Genomic DNA, 21,708 nt, shown 5'->3' on the forward strand with positions numbered 1-21,708 from the left:
GTCACTTTGGATGGGCTATCACCAGCAGGAGAGTGAATTTGTGTGGGGGGGTGGAGGGTGAGAAAACCTGGATTTGTGCTGGAAATGGCCCACCTGATGATCACTTTAGATAAGCTATTACCAGCAGGACAGTGGGGTGGGAGGAGGTATTGTTTCATATTCTCTGTGTATATATAAAGCCTGCTGCAGTTTCCACGATATGCATCTGAGGAAGTGAGCTGTAGCTCACGAAAGCTTATGCTCAAATAAATTGGTTAGTCTCTAAGGTGCCACAAGTACTCCTTTTCTTTTTGCGAATACAGACTAACACGGCTGTTACTCTGAATGCTGGGAATAGTAGTCTTATTGGGCTTTAGCCTGCTTGCCTCGTTCTGGACCAGGGGTGGGCAAACTGTGGTACCGGAGACGTATCTGGTCCTTCAGATGTTTTAATCCGGCCCTCGAGCTCCCTCCGGGGAGCAGGGTCGGGGGCTTGCTCCATGCAGCTCCCAGAAGCAGGGGCAGGTCCCTGCTCTGGCTCCTACAAGTGGGGCAGCCAGGGGAATCCACATGCTGTCCCCACCCCAAGTGCCGCCCCTGCAGCTCCTGTTGGCCAGCAAACAGGTCCAATGGGAGCTGCAGGGGCGGTGCCTGCGCAGATCCACCTGGCTGTGCCTCCCCGTAGGAGCCAGAGAGGGTGCATGCCACTGTTTCTGGGAGCTGCTTGAGGTAAGCGCCATCCAGAGCCTGCATCCCTAACCCCCTGCCTCAGCCCTGATCCCTCTCCTGCCCTTCAAACCCCTCGGTCCCACCCTCCTGCATCCCAGGGCCTGCACCCCCAACAGAGCCCTCATCCCCCCGACCTGCACTCCAGCCCAGAGCCCCCTCCTGCACCCTGAACTCCTCATTCTGGCCCAAACCTAAAGCCCTCACCCCCTCCTGCACTCCAACCCCCAATTTCATGAGCATTCATGGCCCACCATACAATTTCCATACCCAGATGTGGCCCTCAAGCCAAAAAGTTTGCCCACCACTGCTATGGAGCATTGCATGCAAGGATCTGTAGTTTTGGGTGGGGTGGGGTGGAGGCTGTGCTGTGCTTCTGACTTAAATGTGAAGGTGACTCCCATTTTATATCAGGTGTAGGGAGTCTTGTTTCCTATGCTGTTATTCCCAGAATCACCCAGATTCATAGGTGCTGGAACTAGGGGTGTGGGGCATGCCACCGCAGCCCCTGACTTGAAGTTCCATCATATACAAGGTTTTAAGTGTGGGTCAATGGCTCTCAGCACCCCCACTATGCAAATTGTTCCAGCACCCCTGGGCTGATTTTCAATGGAATCTGTGCAAAGGTCCTAATAACACTTCAAGGGTCCTGAAATCATCACCATCTTTCACAGCATCACAGTAAAGTTCAAGTAGGGTGTCACCATACTGCATTTGAGAGGAGATGATATTTTGATAGACATGGTGTTAACATGTCAATGCAGCCTTCAGACAGAGACATCATTCACACTCCAGTTTTACCCTTTCACACAAGTCATCAGGCCCTCAGACTTTCTCTAAAATGTCATCACTTCTGTCTGTTCTGCAGCCCTGGGTACAGCCAGCTGCTAAAGTGTTTAGCAATCAGGCATGAGGCAGGTGGGTTTGAAAAACACACAGCTGCTGCACTAGCTCAGGCTAAGTCTGCTTAGGTTTGTAGAAACATTGGGGGAGGTAAGCATAGAGGCTAATAGTTATCATTAGTAGCAAGAGCCTTACATCAAGTACTACTTTAACTCTCTGAGGCTGCTTTTTTAAATCTTAAAATAACACAGAACGTGTCAAAAAATTTTAAATACTTTTCTGAACCACTTAATTAATCATAAATTATTTCAGTCCTATATGTGTCTGGCTGGTTTTGTCAGGATACAGCCAGCATTGTGACCAACTCTAGGCCGATTACGTTGTGGCTTCAATGAGCCAGGCATTACTTGAACTAATACCTGAGCTATTCCCAACATCTGTTGATGCAGGAGAAGATGAAAACTCATGACAAAGTCAGTCATAATCCAAGAAAAACTGTATCAGTGTCTGCAGCATCACTGCAAAACACCTGCATCACCCTAGTTACTAAATGCAGAATTATTATAGGCACTGGATTGCCAAAGTTACAAAATCCAAGTATACCAACCACAATATATTTTTCCTAGAATAAACTAAATTGATGGCCAAACCCTGAGAATACTAGCCAGACATCCATAAATGGCTAATTAAATGGAATTTTATCATGACTCTTCAAAGGCACAAATAGGAATTATTCCATCTCTCAAGATTGTTGTTTCTCTTAAAGCTACACCTGCGGAAATCAAATGATTGTATGATAATCTCAGCTTTTAAGTATAAAAAGTAAGTTTTTAGCCCTCACAATTGTAGAGGAAAGTTTGAAAACATGAACAGGGTGCCCCCCTACAGATGCAGGAAATAGAAGACAAAAAGAAGCCAAAGTGCATTTTTTATCACGATTTTAAGTTGTTCTGGTGTTTTCTTTTGGCATGCTTGACTTATGATTTATTGAACATTAGGAGTTGGCCGCAAGATTCCCCCTTTGCACCTTTGAACATCCCCCTCTAGACACTTCCAGGAGAGTCTGAGCAGACTCACGCTCTCTCAGTGCTGGTGCGATCACACAAGCCACCATCAGACAGTGCCACGTCACTCCCCCAGATTCTGTCAGACTGTGTTTGAGGATTGGCTGACGGATATAGGTGTGGCGAGCGCTGGATGGTGATTGGCTGGCGATTGCCAATGGCTGCTGTTGACCGGCAGACGGCGGAGATCCGTTGGCGGTTGATTGGTGGTTGGAAATCGATTGCCGGGTGCTGATTGGCTGGTCGGTAGCAGTGAGGGTGATTGTGTGATCACGGCCCTGGCTCGGACCGGCGGCTCGTGAGGGGGGTTTCCCCATCCCCTCTCCCGCCGCTATGCTGGGCACCTTCACGGCGCTGCTGGGGGCGCTGCTGGTGCTGAGCCGCAGCCCGGTGCTCTCCTGCCTGCTCACGTGCGGCCTCTACCTGGCGCTGCGGCTCTTCAGCCTGGAGCCCGTCTCCCTGCCGCGGGCCCAGCACATTCTGCAGCCCCGCGGCACCGCCGCCCGCATCGCCCACCGCGGCGGCGGGCACGACGCGCCCGAGAACACGCTGGCGGCCATCAGACAGGTCAGCCACCGGGACACCCCCCCCCCCCGCGGGCCTCTGGGACACCCCCCCGGGGGGACCTCTGGGATGCCCCCCTCGAGCCACTCCCCCTGCTAGCACACCCCTACCTTCTTCTTACTGAGCCTGCTGCACCCCTCGCTCTGCCTGCCCCCAGGAGTGCTCCCCCGCCCCCAGAGGTATTGCTCCGTGGGGACCCTGTCCTTTGGGAGACCCCACCCCTTCCAGGAGTCACCTGGCCCACCCAACTGACCCTGAGGCCCTTGCCTTAATCTTGGGACAGGACCCCCAGAAGCCGTGTCCCTTTGGGTGCTAGGAGTTACTGTTCTTCACCCCCTGGACCATCTACTTTTCCTCAGTCCTTGGCTTCCCTGTCCCCCTTTCCTCCCATAGCAGTACCTGCCAGGGCCATGGTTCCCAAACTCTTTACTAAAGCCACCCACCAGCTGCGTTTTGCCACCCACCTTTACGTCCATACACCCTCTAATCTGGCACTGCAACCCTAATCCCAGCCTGGCGGGGAGGGGAGGCCCTGGGAGTGGGGGGGTTGAAGAGTGAAGTGGTGGCAGTTCCTGTCCCATGGGGCTGGGCCCTGCTCCCCGGCGTGGCGACTTGGCACATGGGGTCATAGCGCCACTCAGGAGGAGCAGGTGGACCAAATTTGGGTGAGTGGCATTGTGGCCTAGTGCCCCTTGTATTTGACAGGAGAAGTGGCATTGCCACTCCATGTACCAGGTTGCAATGCCCATAGCGGGGAGCTGGGCCCAGTGTTGCAGGACAGGAGCCCCCGTTATGGGGTGAGTGCATAATGGGCTTATTCTCCAAACTCTTCCCTCACCTCACTGGGTTGGGAGAAGTGTATGTTTGCCTAGGTCCCTGTGACCCATCGAGAACTTTATCGCAACTCACTGGGTCATGACCCACCCTTTGGGAAACACTGTTCTAGGGGTCCTCTCAGCTGGAGGTGCCTCCCAACTTGAAATAGTCAGTGGCGGGGAGAGACAGAAAATTATGGACAATATGACATTAACAGATGCAGGGCCATCCCAGCTGCTGCCAGGATGGTACCGGGGCGGGCTTTCTGCTACTTCCACAAACTCCAATTTTGGGGTCGTATTTGGAATAAATAGCTCTACTTCCCCCCTCTGCTTTCAAGGCAGCAGAAACTTAAACTGGACCAAATTCCTGTCAGTTTCACTGCCTCCCTCAGAGGTCTGAATAATAGAAACTGAAAGAGTGGTCTGGTTTCACTTGGCTGTTCTTTGAGAAAGCTATGAGCAGCAGAAATAGGTGTGTGGTAAAAACTGTATATTACTTTTTTGCTTTTAAATCAGTTTGGCATAGTAGCGAACAGAATAATCCAATTTTGTTTTTTCACATCCAATTCCAAATAATTCTAACAAAGAGATGCCAACAACTTAAATGGTAATTTTATAAAATGTATTAATGTCTTCGATAAAGAATACCTTCACTTGTCAAATTATGAAAGGGAGGAAAGTGATGGTGGCGGGCACAGCTGATGTTCCTAAAACTCATGCTTTGGGGTTTCAGCCAGCAACGCCCCAGTGGCTAGGATGGGATTTTTCCCTCCCAGTGTATTCTGGGAGGTTTATCTCCTCCTTCTGAAGCATCAGGGATGGACACAGCTGGAGATTGGACACTGGGCAGGGTGGGCCAGGGCTCTGACCTGGCACTGAGTATTCTGTCTCTTTCAGATGTGTAGCTGGCTGGTTCTTGCTCAGGTGCCTCAGGTCTAACTGATTCACATATGTGGATTAGGAAGGAATTTTCCACCAGGTCAAATCTGCAGCGACCTTGAGGTGTTTTTACTTTCGTCTGCAACATGTGGGTCACTTGCTGAGATTATCTGGGTGTACCTCATTTAATCATTTCTGTGCCACTGCAGTGGCCTCAAGCACTGATGCATCTCAGTCCCTCCTGTCCTCAGCCTGTGGCAGAGAATAGTTCAATCTCCTGTGGGTCTCATTTACTTGGTCTCATTTCCATTGCTGGATTTAGTATGTGGGTGCTGTTGGTGGCCTGTGATATGGTGGTCAGACTAGATGATCTAGTGGTCCCTTCTAGCCTTACACTGTATGACTGACTATATTTTTGTTTTAAAATTTTAATAGCAAAATTTATTTATAGGAATATCTGCAGGGAGTACATATCACCAGAAATCAAATCATAGCAGTAAAATTCCACAACAATCAAAATGTCAACACTTACTGTTTTTCCATTTTTAAAAATCATAAACAAATTGTTGCCTGAAATCAAGCAAAAGATTGCAATTAAAGGTGTTATAAACAAATAAAAGACTACAAGCAAATGGGAGTGAGTAGTGCAAACTAATCAACAAACCATAGTGATTAAGTAGAGCAGCTAAAACCAAACAGAAACAACAGGGGAATTATTATGTACATACTTGTGAATCATTGTGTAAATATAGTAACCAACTGTTGCCCAAGACACTCCAGAGCAAACTTGGTACACAACAGAATGAATTTGGAAATTACAGGGTAGATGCTGTTTACTATTCTAACGTCAGTGTTGTTCAGCTACTCAGGCTACACTTCTCCCCAAGGAGATAAAGGGAAGAAAATTCTGGAAATGTCAGTAGTCAAACTCTTCTTGCTAAATATCTCAAAACATCTCTGTGACTGAGCTACCATATCCTGTAAATATAAGCCCAGCACCATTTAAGTGCTGAAAACAGGAGATCTGTACAAAAGGCATATCTTTCTGGGAATGGGGAAGAAAAGGGATGAGCAAAAGAAGGGAAGATGGACTAGTCAAGAGCAAAAACTATGCATGCTTTCCACCCTCTGTATTGTAAAAATTCAGTTTTAGGATGTCTTGGGCTAGTCATTCTCTAATTCTGTAAGGCCTGTCCTAAGATTGGGCAAGTACTATAAAACAAGAAGATAAAACAGGATCATTCTAGATCAAGGGTATTCAACTTTTCATTGTGTGGACCACCTTCCTACTTAATCATAATCTTGCCTCGTCTCCTTGATGACTGTTGTATAAAAGTTGTATGTGTACAGTTAACATTAAGATCCAGGTAGCTCTCTGATTTTATGAACTTGCAAGTGTACAATAGAAACTGATCCCACTATCTCCCAGTATTGTGGAGAAGGGTACAAATTCCAATCACTTACCCACAGGCAGCTAAAACTTGTAATCTAGTAGTCCATCTTGAAAACAGTGTTCCGATTTTCTAGTTTTGATCTTGTCTCAAATAAATTAAAATAATTTTTTTGCAGATATGATTATCTGAAGTTACTCTCACTTTTATTCTCTTGTTTTCATAAAATCAAGTGGGATTTGATTAAATTTGTCTTTGTTTTCATGTCAATCAGAATGTCCCTGCCACCACTATCTTGAAACTGAGATTATGTAATTTATTTCAAATTCAAGTAAAAATTACCAGATGATATAAAGCTTGTTCACAAAGTTGCTGGGTCCCCCCCCCCCCCCCGCCCAAAAAGGGAGAATGGGAATCTCTTCCATTTTAATTTTACAATAGAAATGTTTAAGATCTCAAATACTGTATTGGATGAAGGGATTAATTCAATCTATCATCAGAGAAAGAAATATGGTATGAAGTCTATATTTAAAATACCTGGTATTTGATAGACTAGGAATTTTTTTCAGGGGAGAAAAAAAGCCACAGTGAGGGATCCTTTTCCTCTGCTGTTAATAACAGTTGCCCCATGTCATGCCTGCTATGCGTGGTAGAAAAGTAAGTTGCCAAATTCTCTTCTATTACATATCTTGGTTACTTGGCCCAAGATAATTGGTTTCCACCTTAACTCAGCCAAATTCCCACAAGCCTGGACTGCTTCCCAATTAAGATCCATTGCCCTGACTAATTTATCCTGATAGGATAAATCCATCTAATTTATTTACTGTGGCTAGGCCATGGGTAACCAGGACATCACCAGCTGGCTGTGGGGTAGAGATAGGGTTGAGTTCCTTCCCTTCATGTGTATTTTGCTCAGCAATTTACCATTTGGAGTATAGGACATATCTTCATATTAGATCTATAAATACAGGCCTCATAAGAATTTAGCTAAAGCCCACTGTGTTTTGTGGGCTGACAAATCTTAGAGAATATAGTAGCCTGGCATCTGTATTAGAATACAAAGTAAGCATTGTAGCACCCACCTTTATATTTAAATAGTTTTTGTCTTTCTTTTTTGTTTTAAAGGCAGCTAAGAATGGAGCCACAGGCGTGGAGCTAGACCTTGAATTCACTGCAGATGGCATTCCCATTCTAATGCATGATGATACAGTAGAAAGAACAACTGATGGGTCTGGGAATTTACGTGACTTTACGTTTGAAGAAATTAGGAAGCTTAATCCATCTGCAAAACATAGACTATGGTAAATGATCAGCAACAGTCTACTAGTACTTCTACTTGTTTCTGAAAATGTTTCTACAGTACCAAAACAACCATCATAAATAAAATTTGACTTTGACCCATCTGTGACTAAAAACCCCTTGAAACTTTCTAACACACACGTTGTGCCTCCTACCCATGTTGGAAGCAGATCAGAATCTGTCTCCTTGCCCCTTCTTGGAGTGGGAACCATGAAGCAGAACTGAATGATTTTGATTTTAAGGATGAGATTCTCCAACATCTAATGCATAAGCAGTGTTAATCTCAAATTAATCTTGACCAAACGCTTTTTAGGACAGGGTTTGGTCTGAAAAACACTTGATATATTGGGACTATTGCTACTTTTCAAAGCTTACTGGGGTAGCTATTTCTAAAGTAAATTTTATTGACACATCTCTTGATTAGATTTGTTTATTTAAATGATCATTTGTATCTTTGTATGAATGGTGGGATGACTCATTTTTTCTAAAACATAAGGGTTAAACTGTTGGAAAGGAATTACTTGGAGTTCTAAGAACGTCTCAGATAAGACCTTTGATCTTGACATAAGGTGCTAATTATTTCCATTCTTGCAAAATGTAGGCAAAGAAATATATACACTTGCTGGAATATGTACAAGAAGAAGTCTCCTAAAATGTTACTGTGAATGATTTTTTTTTTTGAGGGATCTCCATTAGTTTATACATTTGGTGTTTTTAATTTAATATACTCTACACCTCGGCACAGTTCAAATGGAATCTTTCCTTCCTCTTTGTTCTTGGAGTTCTCCTGGATTGGGTGCGTTCCACTGAACTTTTCATACCTTTCTGTAGGAGAGATTTCCGTGGTGAAAAAGTACCAACTTTGAAAGAAGCCGTTATGGAATGTATGCATTATAACCTCATTATCTACTTCGATGTCAAAGGCCATGCAAATCAGGTATTTTTTGCTAAGAATGCTTCACTCACCATTTCATTGGATTGCTCCCATTGAAGTCCATGGCACTACTCCCTTTAACTTCAGTGAAAGAGGTCTTGGGCCTGTTTTTGCAGAAAGTTAAGTTTGGTTTTATAAAACTGAGACAACTTTTTCATGCTTTATTCTTTCCATTCCATTGAACAAGGACGCTGACAAGCGTAATTAGAACATGGCTCACTGGTATGTTGGGCTCTGGTAATGTCACAAGCATGCACTGAATCTAAGTGAATGAATAACTGTGTCCTCCCTGCCACCTAGTTGTGTGGAAGAAGAGAAATCACGATGGGCTATCCTGCTTGTCTGTAGTAGTTAGCATCATGACATGGGGTACTTTTGGTAGGTAATGGTTGGCTTGTTCATAAACTGTATAGTTTTTCTCTGACATGATATATATAGAAAAAAAGTTTTCTTTCAAAACCAAACCACAGTTAATGCTGCAAATGTTTTATAGCAATAGACCTTGTCAGGGGTGTGTATCTCTTAGCACACTTCCTGGCTATTGAAAGCATTCTGCCTGAGGCATGCACAGTATGATAAATACTGTACATCCTTTTATGCTGCAGTCTATGAATGTTGCATAACAAACAATGTCTATGGACCTTGAGCTGTAGACAAACTTAAATGCTGCTTTCCTCCTTCCCCTTTCTAATTCCAACCCCCCAGGAAAAACAACAACGCACTTTAGTGCGGTCTTTCTGTATCCTAATGAACTCTTTAAACTACAATGTTCCTTCTATGTATTTATCTTTCATTGATAGGCAGTTGATGCCCTAAAACTCCTCTATCTGGAATATCCTCGTTTGTACAACAGTAGCATTGTCTGCTCTTTCATACCAGAGATAGTCTATAAGGTAAAACTTCCTAAAGGTTTATTTTGTTTTTTTAGTTTTATGTACACCACGTCACAATCACTGTAATACGATGAGTATGCTGTTGTGGAGAAGTGCAACTCCAGAGTACATGGGGATCATTCTTAAGTAATTAAGAACACACTTAAAAGTCGGTGTTGAAATGAGGGGAGGACTGGGGTATTCGATTCTCAATCCTCATATACCCCCACTCACCATTGCCACCTTGTCAGACCCTTCCATACTGATTAGATAAATCTTGAATAACTCCCCCTCCCCTAAGAATTACACTGGTAAAGGTTCATTAGCTTAAAATTGACACTAAGTGATATTGACACTGAGGTGCCAAGGTATCTATTAACAGATTACACCGGTGTCAGATTATTATAGAAGTTTAGTATATATTCAAATAAATTGTCTCCTAATTCCCATTATTTGTCATTCCCTTCCTCCGTGTGCATGGTTCCCTTGCTCAGCTATTTCCCCTCCCTTCTTACCTTACAGAATCATAGGCATTCCTGAATTTTTCTCTATTTTTGTCCTCCTCCTTTGAGTCTTTCCCTTTTGTTCCATATTTTCCTACTTTCCTTGCTTCTTCCTTTGCTATCTCGTTGTCTCAGCTACTTCCCCTTCCCAATCCCTTGTTGCTTTACTGTCCTTCCATCCATTCTTCTGCTTCAAGCTCAGTGGTAAAGTGAAATTAACAACACACTTGAAGCAAGATACTAGTACTGCTTTGTGTATTGTTAATTTCATTTTACTGCTTGCTCTGCAACAGGATGGGGTGGAGCTGAAATTAAACATGCCTGCACTGATGCATAAGTTCCTGGCTAAGAGATTGGTAACAATGGGGACCTGTGTGAAGTATGAGGGTCAGTTTTTTGTGTGTGTTTGTTTTTTAATTAAGATTTTTAGTAACTTTCTATTTGTATTAATACCTTATTAAAGTTAAAAAATAGTTAATTCTAACTCCTCATTTTCCATTTATGCTGTTTGTTATTTTGCATGCTTCACTAAGCTTGGCTAGTGAAGATAGATTTGTTCACACTCTACCTCCTGCACTAGCAGGATGTTGCAATGTTTGGGATGTAAGCCGTGCAAGGAAACGTCCAGATCTAAACATTTAAATAGCATGAAAACACTTTTCTTGGGTCTTATAAAACAACATCAGTGTTGGGCTTATGCTACTTAATAGCAGTCAAGAGCCTCAAGTTAAATAGCTGAAATTCAGTTTCCTCTGTTTACTTGTGAGGCCTCGGTTTAGGGTTAGAGGATTGCTCTGTAACAGCTGATGACATCACAAGGTATTACCTGAAACAGGCTCTTTAGTAAGTGTAGGGGAAACTGCATTAATATAAATGCACTGGCAAATTTGAACTATTAAACCGCTTTCCATTAATGATTTGGGATATTAAGATAAAATTCTTTATTAAGGCTTTGCATTTCATCTGTGTGTATAATAAAATAAATAAATGATAGAACACAGACCAGTTATAATTATGTGGCAATCTGTAGATCCTAGTTATTAGAAAAATTGAAGACACTAAGTTTCAGAAACTGCTCTTTGAAACTCTGTATTTGGTAGTGTTAAATTGGCATTTGCTGAAGTGATTTTCAATACAGTTCAGTCTGTTTAATTTAAACACAGCTTAGTCAGTGAGAACACACTGGGTCAAACAACCTTTAGAGAATTTACAAACTGGTCTAGATGAATCACAGAATATCAGGGTTGGAAGGGACCTCAGGAGGTCATCTAGTCCAGCCCCGTGCTCAAAGCAGGACCAATCCCCAACTAAACTGTGTAGCCTCCTAAACAGCATGCTAAGCTGTATTTATACAGAGACTAAAGTTGTACACTTGTCAGTATCTGCATGTCAACCATTAACTTCTAGCAAGTCAAAGTTTGAGACTAAGGACCCTACCTTACCTTCTTTGCACACAGATAACTCCCATTGACTTAAATGGGAGTCTTGTGTGCACAAGCAATGTAGGATTCAAGCCTTAACATAAGTGTCACTTGTTCAATAAAGGGATTACCAAGGGAAACAATACAAGCAGTTACAATAAATAGTTTCAAAACCAGGTTAAACAACATCTTGGAGGAAAAAGAACTCTGCTAGAAGTGCAAATTCACAAACTAGTGCCTCTCATCCCTTCATCTTCAAATGTTCCTGTTTGCAAATCAGGTAATAATTCAAATCCATCCATCTAATCTAGAGTGTAGCCCTGGCAATTTGGCATCATCTGCTAAGTACAACTTTCTCACCTTGGTCTTCCAGATGAGGCAATCTGATAGGAATGTTGTTACAGCGTTAACACACAGGCCCTGGAGCCTTAGTCATTTTGGAGATGGGAAGCCTCGTTTTGATTGCTTTTGGAAGCATTATGGATATATGATGATGGACATCATTCTGGACTGGAGCTTGCACAACTTCTTGTGGTACCTGTGTGGGGTTTCAGCTTTCCTCATGCAGAAAAATTACATTTCACAGTAAGTGCCGAAACATACATTTTCAGGAGGAGCTAACGTATCCAGAGGTAATCGTGTAATAAAATAGGGAGGAAGAGGTAAAGTGAGACCATGATTTAGAAGAGTCTCATGTACACGAACACCAGAATCTCTAGTGAGCGTACTGTGTGCTGTTTTAAACAGGTCTCCTCTTCAATAATATATGCAATTTATTTTTTCATATTTATAATCTTTGTCCTCCCCATTCATATTTTTACCCCCAGTGCTACACCTTAAGTTAAAAGAGGGAAATTTGTTGCTGTTGCCTGTTTGTAAAGAGATATTGTAGAAAGGTGGAATGTGGTCACTGCAGAGCAGGTAGTCAATAGGCAGACCGTAGGCCAAATCCAGACCTCCAGATGTTTTTGAACAGACAAAGAAGTCTTAAGTACTTATTATCATTATTACTGTTTTTTTCTGGCATCTGGACCTTGACTATACTTGAACCTAGAAATGTGGACCTTTACAAAAAAAATAATTGACTACCCCTGCTGTGGAGAATGTATATTGTATAGGAAAGCTATTTGTTTTAGCCTGTGTTCATGGTAGTCTTGGTGTTCTCCTAACAGCATCTTTGTTCTTTACAGAGAGTATGTGAGGCAGTGGTCTTCACGAGGCGTTCAAGTGGTTGGCTGGACAGTGAACACATTTACAGAAAAAATGTACTATGAGACCATCCTTGAGACCAGCTACATCACAGACAGCTTGGTAGAGGACTGTGATCCTCACTATTAGACTTATGCTGTATGGGACTCTTAAATATGCCATCCTGGTTCAGGCAGATCAGAGTTCAGCACCAGAGGGCTCCAAAAATGCAGATGAAGCTGCTTACATAGGTTGGGTTTTTTGCTTGTACTGTATGATTGGATCTTTAATCACAGCAAACCCTTCTGTCACACTACTAGACAGAGGCTGAGTCACAATCAGCATTAGTGCTGGGGAGAAATGTTGCGTGCCTCTATCAGTTTTGATCAAATGATTTGGTAACCAGTAGTACAGGCAGGTGGCTTATAAGTCATCTAATCAAACTGTTTCTTTACTTGATGTAACCCTTGATTTTAAGTCGCCAGCAGCTTTTGAAGGCCTAATTTTAAATTGTAAATTAAACAATCTGCTCCTCAAATAAATAATAGTGGGGGGTACCTCTACCGCAATCTTAAGAGCAGATGGTAGGTGTATTCCCATACCATAACTTTGAATACAATATGGTCAGTTAATGTAGAAGTGAAGTATTTTCACTCTCTAACAGGCTGGAAAGGATGGATATTCTGTACTCTTACAGTATGGAGAGACTATAGGTGTCTCTCTTCTGGGCAAATACTGCACTAAAACCTTGTGGGTAAACTTGAGTATCTCCTTTTACTTCAGTCTTAAACTTGACCTTAAAAAGGGGTGAGGGAGGTTAGAAAGGTTCTTCCTCCTGATGATGCTATATCTGAATCATTATTCCTAAACAGAGGCTGTGGAGCTGCTGTTAGCCATAGGCTAAGCAGTAGCTGAAACACTTCTTTTGTTTTGTTGCTGCTGCTAAATTGTTTACACAGATAAAGGGATAGAAGGGCTTTGTGACGGGGTTCCCACACCACTCATGGCACAGCCTCCTGGCCACTATGGGGAGTAGCTCTGCCAGGTGCTGTACCCTCCTCAGCACTCGCTCTACCCATCTTCTCTCAGCCTGCAGCATCTTCTGGTTTGTGGCTTGGCTCTCCGGCCAGGTCACTCAGTTCCTCCCTTTCCAGGGAAATCACAGTCCTTCTAGACCAGCTGTCTGTCTGATGTCTCCAGTGCTCTGTGTCACTACCCAGTGGCTGGTAGGGGAACCCAGGCCCGCCCTCTACACTGGGTTCCAGCCCAGGGACCCTATAACATGCAGCCAAGGCCTGTACTGTGCTAGCCCTTGTTGCTGTTTTCCTGGGCTTCTTCCTACAACCTTCCTCCTCACAGGAATACTGCAGACTACCTCCCTGTAGCCCCTTCTACTCTCAGCTCCTGGACTTTATAGAGGCCCCGCCTGTTCCTGCCCAGCTGGGCCTGGTTTAATGAACCCCTGCTCCCTAGCTCCTCCTGCAGATGAAGCCTGGGGAGTCAATTGGCCTGCCTGGTCATCTTCACCCCTTCCAGTCCTGTGTGGGGTGGACATCCCATCACATACTCTGTTCCTCCGGCCTACAACCCACAGGGCTGTGGTGGCCTCCTGCCCTGCATTTCCCTGAGCTGTGTCCGCAGGTCATCCCTCTCTTGTTCAGTCTCCTCCACCAGGAGACACAAACTATGCTGGTTGTCCGGGGCAATCCTAAACTTTTCCTTTTGGAACTCCAGATCTTCTTCAGCTATTCACAGGGCTTGCTCTGCTACTGCTAGCTTCCCCTATAGCTCCTTCACTTGCCCCCACGGGCTCCCTCAGGCTTTGAGTTCCCACCATAATTTGCTCTGCTTCAGTGTTCGTTCCTATGTGTGTGGGCCCTCTCCACCCCAGTCATCTGTTAACCTCCTTACTACCTCTTCTTGGGTGTGTGGGATGACCACCTGCCGGCTCCATAGTGATTGCTGCTGTCTCTATTCTGACAGTCTCTGGCATGCTTTGGTCCCTGGACACCCCCTCTTTATTATCTATTTCACTGGAGTCTATGAAATACCCCTTTGCTATTCCGCCCTTTCTTAAGAGGGCAGTGCCCCCTTATATGGCCAAGCTTACAACACCCAAAGCAAACTCTTTGAGTTGTGTTAGCAGTAGTCTTCCAATTGGCCTTCTTTTGTCCAGCCCCTTCTCCTGGGCTAGTCTTCACCTCATAGCTCATATGTGGGCATCCCTTCTTACTCCTGGGGGGATTCTGCGCTAAAATATTCAAAATTCTGCAGCAAAAAATTCTGCATAATTTGTCAAAATAATGCAATAAAATCACACCAGTTTCAATTGTTTTGGTGATTTTATTTCAACTACAATACAGAAAAATCACAATACTATTATTCAGCATTTCCTAAACACATGAAAGTTAAGTTACAAACACTCGGTAACTAATACCCTGCATTCCAGTTATAAACCTAGATTTTCATTTAAATTACATTGCAGAACACCAAACAGGAAAAAAAAGAAGGAAAGAAAAGTAGAATGTCATTTTAAATTGCTCAGACTTTCACACATGAAAATCATACAGTTTTGCTAATCATCGTTCTGGACCTGGCTGGGTACTTTGGGAAGGGGCTTGGTTCTGATTGTCCTGACATTTTATTGACTGTTTGGTAAATGTTTTATTTGCCCTCAGTCTTTTTTTTTTCTTCTTTCTTTTCTTTTCTTTTTTTTTAAATGGGTAAGTATCATAAATCCTGAGCTGTAACCTAACCCCACTGTGCCACTTTGGCACAGGAAAAAAGTGAGCACATAGATCTTCCTCGCTGCAGATTCCCTTACTGTCATTTATAATAAGGCTCCTTTATATCACTCTGGCAATGTAGGGGCCTTAAAACTTTCACAGGTTTTATGCTCCTGGGGGAATTGACTGAGAACGGGAACAGTTAACTAATAATAGCGACATTAACATTGTCAGGCTGCTACATTTCTGCCTCAGAGAATGAGATCAATTAACCATCAACAGCAACTTTAACAGTGTTACTAACTACACAGTCAGGCTGCTAGGGCCTCAGAGAATGAATCAATTCACTGAGGCAGGGCTGCTACGTTTGTGCCCCAGCCTACCTCCTGCAGAATAAAAAGCCCTACCCTTCCATGCCAGTGAGCTGCAGTAGCAAGGGAGAGGGACAGTCTCTCTCAGTGGCGCACACACACATGCCCAGCCTCCCTCCCTCCCACCCGCCATGGTGATCACGCATGCCTAGCCTCCTCTTCCCCCCTCCCCCCAAGGCTGCGCCAGGCACGCTGGAACAGATGCGCTACTGGGGAAGAGGCATGTGTTCCCCAGCAGATTTTTTTTTTTTGCATTTTTCTGCACAGGGGGCACAGAAAAATGCAGGCCATATGAATTGTGCGCCCCCACAGGGGCACAGAATCCCCCCAGAAGTACCTTGTGTAGCCAAGCAAAACATGCCCCTCCTTTTCCTATCCCCACAGGTAGGACTCTTTAGGGCTTTGTTTTCCTGCCTTCTGGGTGAGGCTTCTTGTCCCTGTAGAAGTAGGGGCATTTCCTTTTTTAGGCATATGTAGGCATAAGACTGCTTTGGCTAGCCTCTGGCCTCCTTGCCCTGGCACCTCCCTTCCAATCTCATTCCCTGCAGCCTCTACTAATTTCTTCCCACGGGACCTTAAATAAATACAGGTGCTGTTCAGCCAGCCGTGTCAAATAGTCTTGCAGGTACCCATGTGCCTCCCACTGCCTCTCTTGGTTCTCCAGCACTTGCATCAGCTGGATCTGTCCCTGCTTTTTGTCAGTCCTCTTCTGCAGGGGTACCGACTCTAGAGTCCAGTCTGGGAGGTTACAAGTGCTCTCTGCAAAAAAGGCTTCTGCGTACTGTGGCTCCATTGTCCCCTCTTTCTGTTATGGCTCTCCACGCGTGCTTGTATGGGTGTGAACACCTTATGCATTCCTTTACAGTCCGCTCAGGTCTCTCAACCTCCCCTTGTATCTGGGTCAATTGTTGCACAGTCTTTCACACAGGGCCTTGTATCGGGGTGACTCTTTGCCTGGCCACTTGTGACTGGGTTCCTTCACCGCTCGTGGCCGTCCTGGGGATTAGTTCTGTCAGGTGCTGTGCCATCCTCAGTGCTCTTTCTACCTGTCGTCTCTCAGTCTGTAGCCTCTCTTGCTCTCGGAGTGGCAGCTTCTGGTTCAAGGCTTGGCTCTTCAGCCAGCTCTCTGAGTTCCTCCCATTCTGGGGAAATCGCAGTCCTTCTGGACCAGCTGACATCTCCAATGCCCTGTGGCTGGTAGGGGAACCCAAGCCCGCGCTCGACACTGGGTTCCAGCCTAGGGACTCTATAACATGCAGCCAGGGCGTGTGTTGTCTTAGCCCTTGCTGCTGTTTCCCTGGGCTTCTTCCTACTTATCTGGGTTCACACTTCTGTAAAAATCAGAGTGGTTTAGACTTGCAATAAACAAGTCAGACAGTTCAGGGCTAGTTTATAGTGTGGCAGGTATGCATCATGTATTATGAGTAGCATCCATGAGAGTAGGTTTGATACCTTTTCTTAATGTTGTTCTTATGAGTACCACTAAATGATCAAACTGGCGTAGCTGCACCCTGGGTGGAACCTGTAGCTCAAGGAGAGAATTCATGAATGGCACAGCCCTGCAAGGATGCATGTGTGGGGAGGGGATAGAACTATTGTAAAATAAAGGGTGCCCAAGTATCAATTTTATGCCTTACCTCCAGGACAAAATGTCACTTCCATGTCATTTAAAAGTAGAGAGACTTAAAACCAGACTTAAAAGCAGTTGTTTACCTGCTGTTGTGGGTGACCACTGAGATGTAGCCGAATGGGCTAACTTTTAACCAATAGATGTGTAACTATCTACTTTCAGATTAAAAAGGTGATCGCATACTTGAGCATGCATGCTAGCCTCTTGCATTAGAACTCCACCTTCCCCTGTCAGCACACATACAGCACTGCACAAGTGGCGAGTCACTTTCTTGAGACTCAGGTGGTGGGAATTGAGTAGCATGCCCTCTCAAAGCTAGGATAACAGACTGAGAGGATCAACTTTCCAATTCACTCTATTTTGTATTTAAATGATGCCTGATACTCATATGCTACATGTCACTGTTGGGTGAAATCACTTTCTTCATAGGCTATAGCATATCTCATATGATCAATCAGGGATTAAAGTCTACCTCAATAGATTAGGTAAAGTCAGTGTTTTGTGCCCAATAACTAATTGTGTATACAGTTCTATATAGTACCACTTGACTCAGATGAAAGCTGCATGTAATATAGGAACTAAAAGTTGATTAAAGAAAGGATAGGTGCTCATGTGCATATTACAGCAGCAGTGACTAATTGTGTACTGCATCTGTGGTAGGACAATAGCTGTAAAACAAGTCCCTGCTGAGGAACTTCTATGAACTGACAAAGGTTGCTTATTTTCAAGAGTTACTCTTTCTCAGCCTTACCAGCCTGTCTTCAACCTAATCCTTGGTTCAAGCCAGCCATTGCACAGTGAATCAAAGGCTGAACTTGTAAGACATCTCCCGAAGAGTAGCATGATTGGTAACAGTATAGACACGTATGTGCTGAATCCACTTTTAATAAAATATTCTCTTCAAGTGACAGTTTGTTCTCTTGTGTCCTTCATTCAGAGGTCTGTAGAAAACTTAACTAATGTTAAGCAGAAAGCTTCCTTTCCCCGATCCAAGTTACTAAGATGTAGCTACTTCTACATAGATTCTGCTGTAACACTTGCCTCCTCATTAACTACTCCTAGACTGAGACTAAAGAATCTGTACTAATCTTATTGTAAGGTGAGTTGGTATGAGCTATTTTGTCTGGTAGCTGTCCTTACACTACCTTCTAATTAAAAGTCATGGAGCTGAATGCCATTAAGTGGAAAAAGACTAGTATTCTTTTCTTCTGCCATTATAAACAATGATCTTCCAAATATAGCTTGCTCAACTTAAGGTTGTCTGATGCTTTCCTCCTGAAGAAATACTTTAAAACACTGCCTGTGGCACTATACCATTACTGTAGTGGACAAGATGTTGATTCTTACAGAAGCTATACCTCAGGTAAGAAGTTAATGACAGCACATAATTTGTATGACAGTCTTTTAACACAGCAGTACCCTGGCAGAGTGGAGTTGAGCATCTTTCGTAAGTGGACCGGTGCCCATATGAGCAAGATGTACAGTGGAATGAAAATATTTTCCCTTAAAGCTTCTTAAACTTTGATCAAGTAAAGCACACGTAGGTTTGCTACTGTGAAGTTATCTTAAATGGGGCAAGCCTACTCAATTTTGTAATGTTAATGGTGGAGGGAAAAAAGCATCTTTCCTAGCGGGCATTAAGGTCATATACTTGAATAGATTTGGCAGTTGGGTCACAAGCTGCTGTTTTTGTGTACTTGGTTCTGGAAGGAGACATGTTACTCCTCACTTTAGAACTAGCTGCGGACCTTGGCTCAGGATTTTTATCTTTCAGTTTTATTTTAATTATAAAAAACATCTTAGGCCGTTGGGGTGGAGCAGATATGAGAATTGCAATGTGTTCTAGAAAACTCTTTTCTGGAATGTTCACTTAAGTTGGGGCTGAATGCATTTTGCAAATAAACAGTTGTAGACTTTGCCACTGCAAAACAAAGCCTAGACTTAAATATGTATGCATCAGGCCCCAGCACGAGGTGTACACTAGCAACACAGTACTTCAGTCTTTCATTGTGTAAAGCCTGTCCTCTTCCTACACCTTCAGCTGTTGCATCTCTCCAGCGCTAGCTTAGATTGTAAGCTCCTTGAGGCAGGTCTGGATTTTTTCCTGAAGCCTCAAGCACACTCATGCTATTGTATTAGGTAGGAAACAAATATAAAGAAAAAGCAAAAAATATAATCCAGGGAAATGAGTTGGGCAGGGGAGGAGATGTGAGATGACAACAACAGAAGAAATAAGTTCCCAGAGAAACAGTTACAACAGTAACCCCACTGAAGGGTAATTCTTACATTAGGAAAGCAGTTGGAAAAACTAGATGCCAAAGGTAGACATTTAAAAGTATCTAAGATATGAGAACCAAATTAAGATGGACAGCATAGCCAGGCTCGGGCTCTGCAGGTGGCACAGACTGCTGCAACAAAAGAAGCAGTGCAACATGCAGCCCAAAATCACCTGGATAAAATCCCCAACAAATATTTCCAGTGCATGCTGGAATAGCAAGGTGCTATTGACACTTTGTTTCCAATGTGTGCTTGTAGCTTAACATGTACCAGGTGGCAGCTGGAATTGCCACAAATATGAAGAAAAAGGATTTCTGGGGCAGCTGGTGTAAGTGGTAAAATCTGCAGCTGTGAAGTCATAACACACAAAAACCCACAACTTGGCTGACAAGATTAGAGTTTATTGCATTATAGCCATTCCAGAATGACACTTTAACCTCTGTCAAAAAAGGCTCAAAAGATGAGTAATCTGAATTGTGAAGAGAGAGAGACTGAGAGCAATAAGGTTCACACAAACAGTTTTATATTCACCATTCTGGGTCACAATTTACTGTAACAAATAGTTTTAAATAGGTTAGAATCCTTTTTATTTTATAAATACTTCATTTCTGTTTTTAAAAAATACAGCTAAGAACAGCCAGATCAAAGCAAGTCAAGTATAAGAATACCATCGAGGGTTGTAGAATTGTAATTTACATTTGTCATTAGACACACATTACATTGATACAATAAAAAATTCCTCCCTAACCTGATGAATGGTGGTCACTTGCTATATTTCAGCAAAAGATTTCATAGCAGAAGCTAGAGAGGTCTGCTATCATCAAGATTTCATTTTTTAAAAACAAAACAGTACAGTTCATTTACTATGAAATTGTAAAATTTAAACTGCAATCGACAAAGTGCATTTTCAGATGTGTTCTTGCTTTAATTTTTTCCCTTAGCGTCTTATTTGAAAAAGTCAGTCATTTCCAATGGGTTTCCAGCCATTACTGCAAAACAGTAAGGTTCTGGTAGAAGTACTTCTAGCAATTCGTATTTATATTTGCTTTGTACAGTTCATGGTCTAAAGTCCTTGTCGTCATCGTCCTGCATTTCCCATTCAGCCTGTTGTCTGGCTCTCAGAGCCAGTGCAAGGGTCTCAGAAATCGCTGGTCGGTGTCCTTCTGAGTCCGCTTTTAGCAAAGGAAGTAAAATTGATTTGGTGAGTGCACATATAACGTTAGCCCTCCATTTGTCAGGAAGTGCCTATGCTGTTAAATTAAACCATCTCTCAAGTACAAGGAAGATACGTGTGTGTGCAAGCCAGATCAAGCTCATGTGTGAGATTCTATGCCTGCCTTGCTTCTGGCTGTGTGAAGGTTTCTAGGCCACCATACACACTTAATAACCCTCTTTGAAATGCAAAGTGAAGTACATCCCTTACTGTGATACAGTATTCCCTCCAGACCTACTCCCCTAAGAGGACATGAAGTTTCATTTGTTTCAAGGAATTCACTTTTCAGGTACAGATAAGTCTTCTGCCACATTTCAAAAGTACCCACTGATTTTGGATGCCCCATCACATTCTATGACACAGCTTGGGCCTGATTTTCAGAGGCGCTAAGCTCACACAGCTCCCGTTGAATCAAGTAGAGCTAAGGGTGTACCAAAGTGGAGCCCAAGATGTAGAGTTGAGCACTCAAAAACTGAGGCATGAAAACCCAATGTCCGCTTCTGAAGATGTTAGCTTTAATGGCCTATTCTGATTATTTGTTCCTGCCCTTCATCGGAGTAAGACAGAATTCTGCAGCCATTTTGGTGCTTTAACCTACTGCATTTCAAAATCTTACTGAGCTGAACTTCTTCGAGTTGTTTTCTCTGTGTTGAGAGTTATTACTTACCAGGAGAAAGGCCAGTCTTTTCTGGTATCCCAGCAGAGAAGGACTGAAAACAAAATTCATAGTAAATCAGAATATTTACTTCCATGTGTTCCCACCAATATGCCTGTTACCTTTATGTTTAAAAGCAAACTTTGATCACTTAAACGTATCCTTTGCTTCTGCCAACCTTATGTGGCTTTGTGAAGAACTAGTTGGGTTTTGTTCTGAAAGCTTTTCTTGGTACATTTTTATATTAAAAATAGTTTTTGAGGTGGGTGGATAGTAGTGTCTGCAAACTGCGGAGGTCCTATTATCATCACAACATCCAAATGAAAACTACTATGTTCCATACAAGTACCCTTCT

At 43.3% G+C, this 21,708-nt stretch overlaps 2 protein-coding genes across 11 annotated transcripts in view; one reads left to right on the forward strand and one right to left on the reverse strand.

Moving 5' to 3' along the window:
* Positions 1-2,866: 2,866 nt before the first annotated feature.
* Positions 2,867-18,118, forward strand: GDE1 (glycerophosphodiester phosphodiesterase 1). Of its 2 annotated transcripts, XM_073362306.1 has the most exons (6): positions 2,867-3,179; positions 7,390-7,565; positions 8,395-8,500; positions 9,298-9,390; positions 11,667-11,878; positions 12,484-18,118. In XM_073362306.1, exons 1-6 carry the CDS (start codon positions 2,946-2,948, stop codon positions 12,629-12,631), a joined length of 969 nt encoding a protein of 322 aa, XP_073218407.1. In that variant the 5' UTR covers positions 2,867-2,945; the 3' UTR covers positions 12,632-18,118. The 2 variants fall into 2 exon arrangements, with proteins under 2 accessions (XP_073218407.1, XP_073218408.1); XM_073362307.1 differs by lacking the exon at positions 9,298-9,390.
* Positions 18,119-19,865: 1,747 nt separating this feature from the next.
* TMC5 (transmembrane channel like 5) overlaps positions 19,866-21,708 on the reverse strand; it is a 50,608-nt gene continuing 48,765 nt past the window's right edge. For 8 of the 9 annotated variants that reach the window (XM_073362302.1, XM_073362301.1, XM_073362295.1 and 5 more), the window contains 2 exons: positions 21,366-21,408; positions 19,866-20,657 (listed from right to left, as the gene is read on the reverse strand). In XM_073362302.1, coding sequence (XP_073218403.1) covers positions 20,542-20,657; positions 21,366-21,408 — 159 coding nt within the window. In that variant the 3' untranslated portion in view covers positions 19,866-20,541. The remainder of the gene's footprint in view (positions 20,658-21,365; positions 21,409-21,708) is intronic. The other variant, XM_073362304.1, reaches the window with a different exon arrangement.

The sequence above is a fragment of the Lepidochelys kempii genome, chromosome 10, assembly GCF_965140265.1.
Source record: "Lepidochelys kempii isolate rLepKem1 chromosome 10, rLepKem1.hap2, whole genome shotgun sequence".
Taxonomy (NCBI): Eukaryota; Metazoa; Chordata; order Testudines; family Cheloniidae; genus Lepidochelys; species Lepidochelys kempii.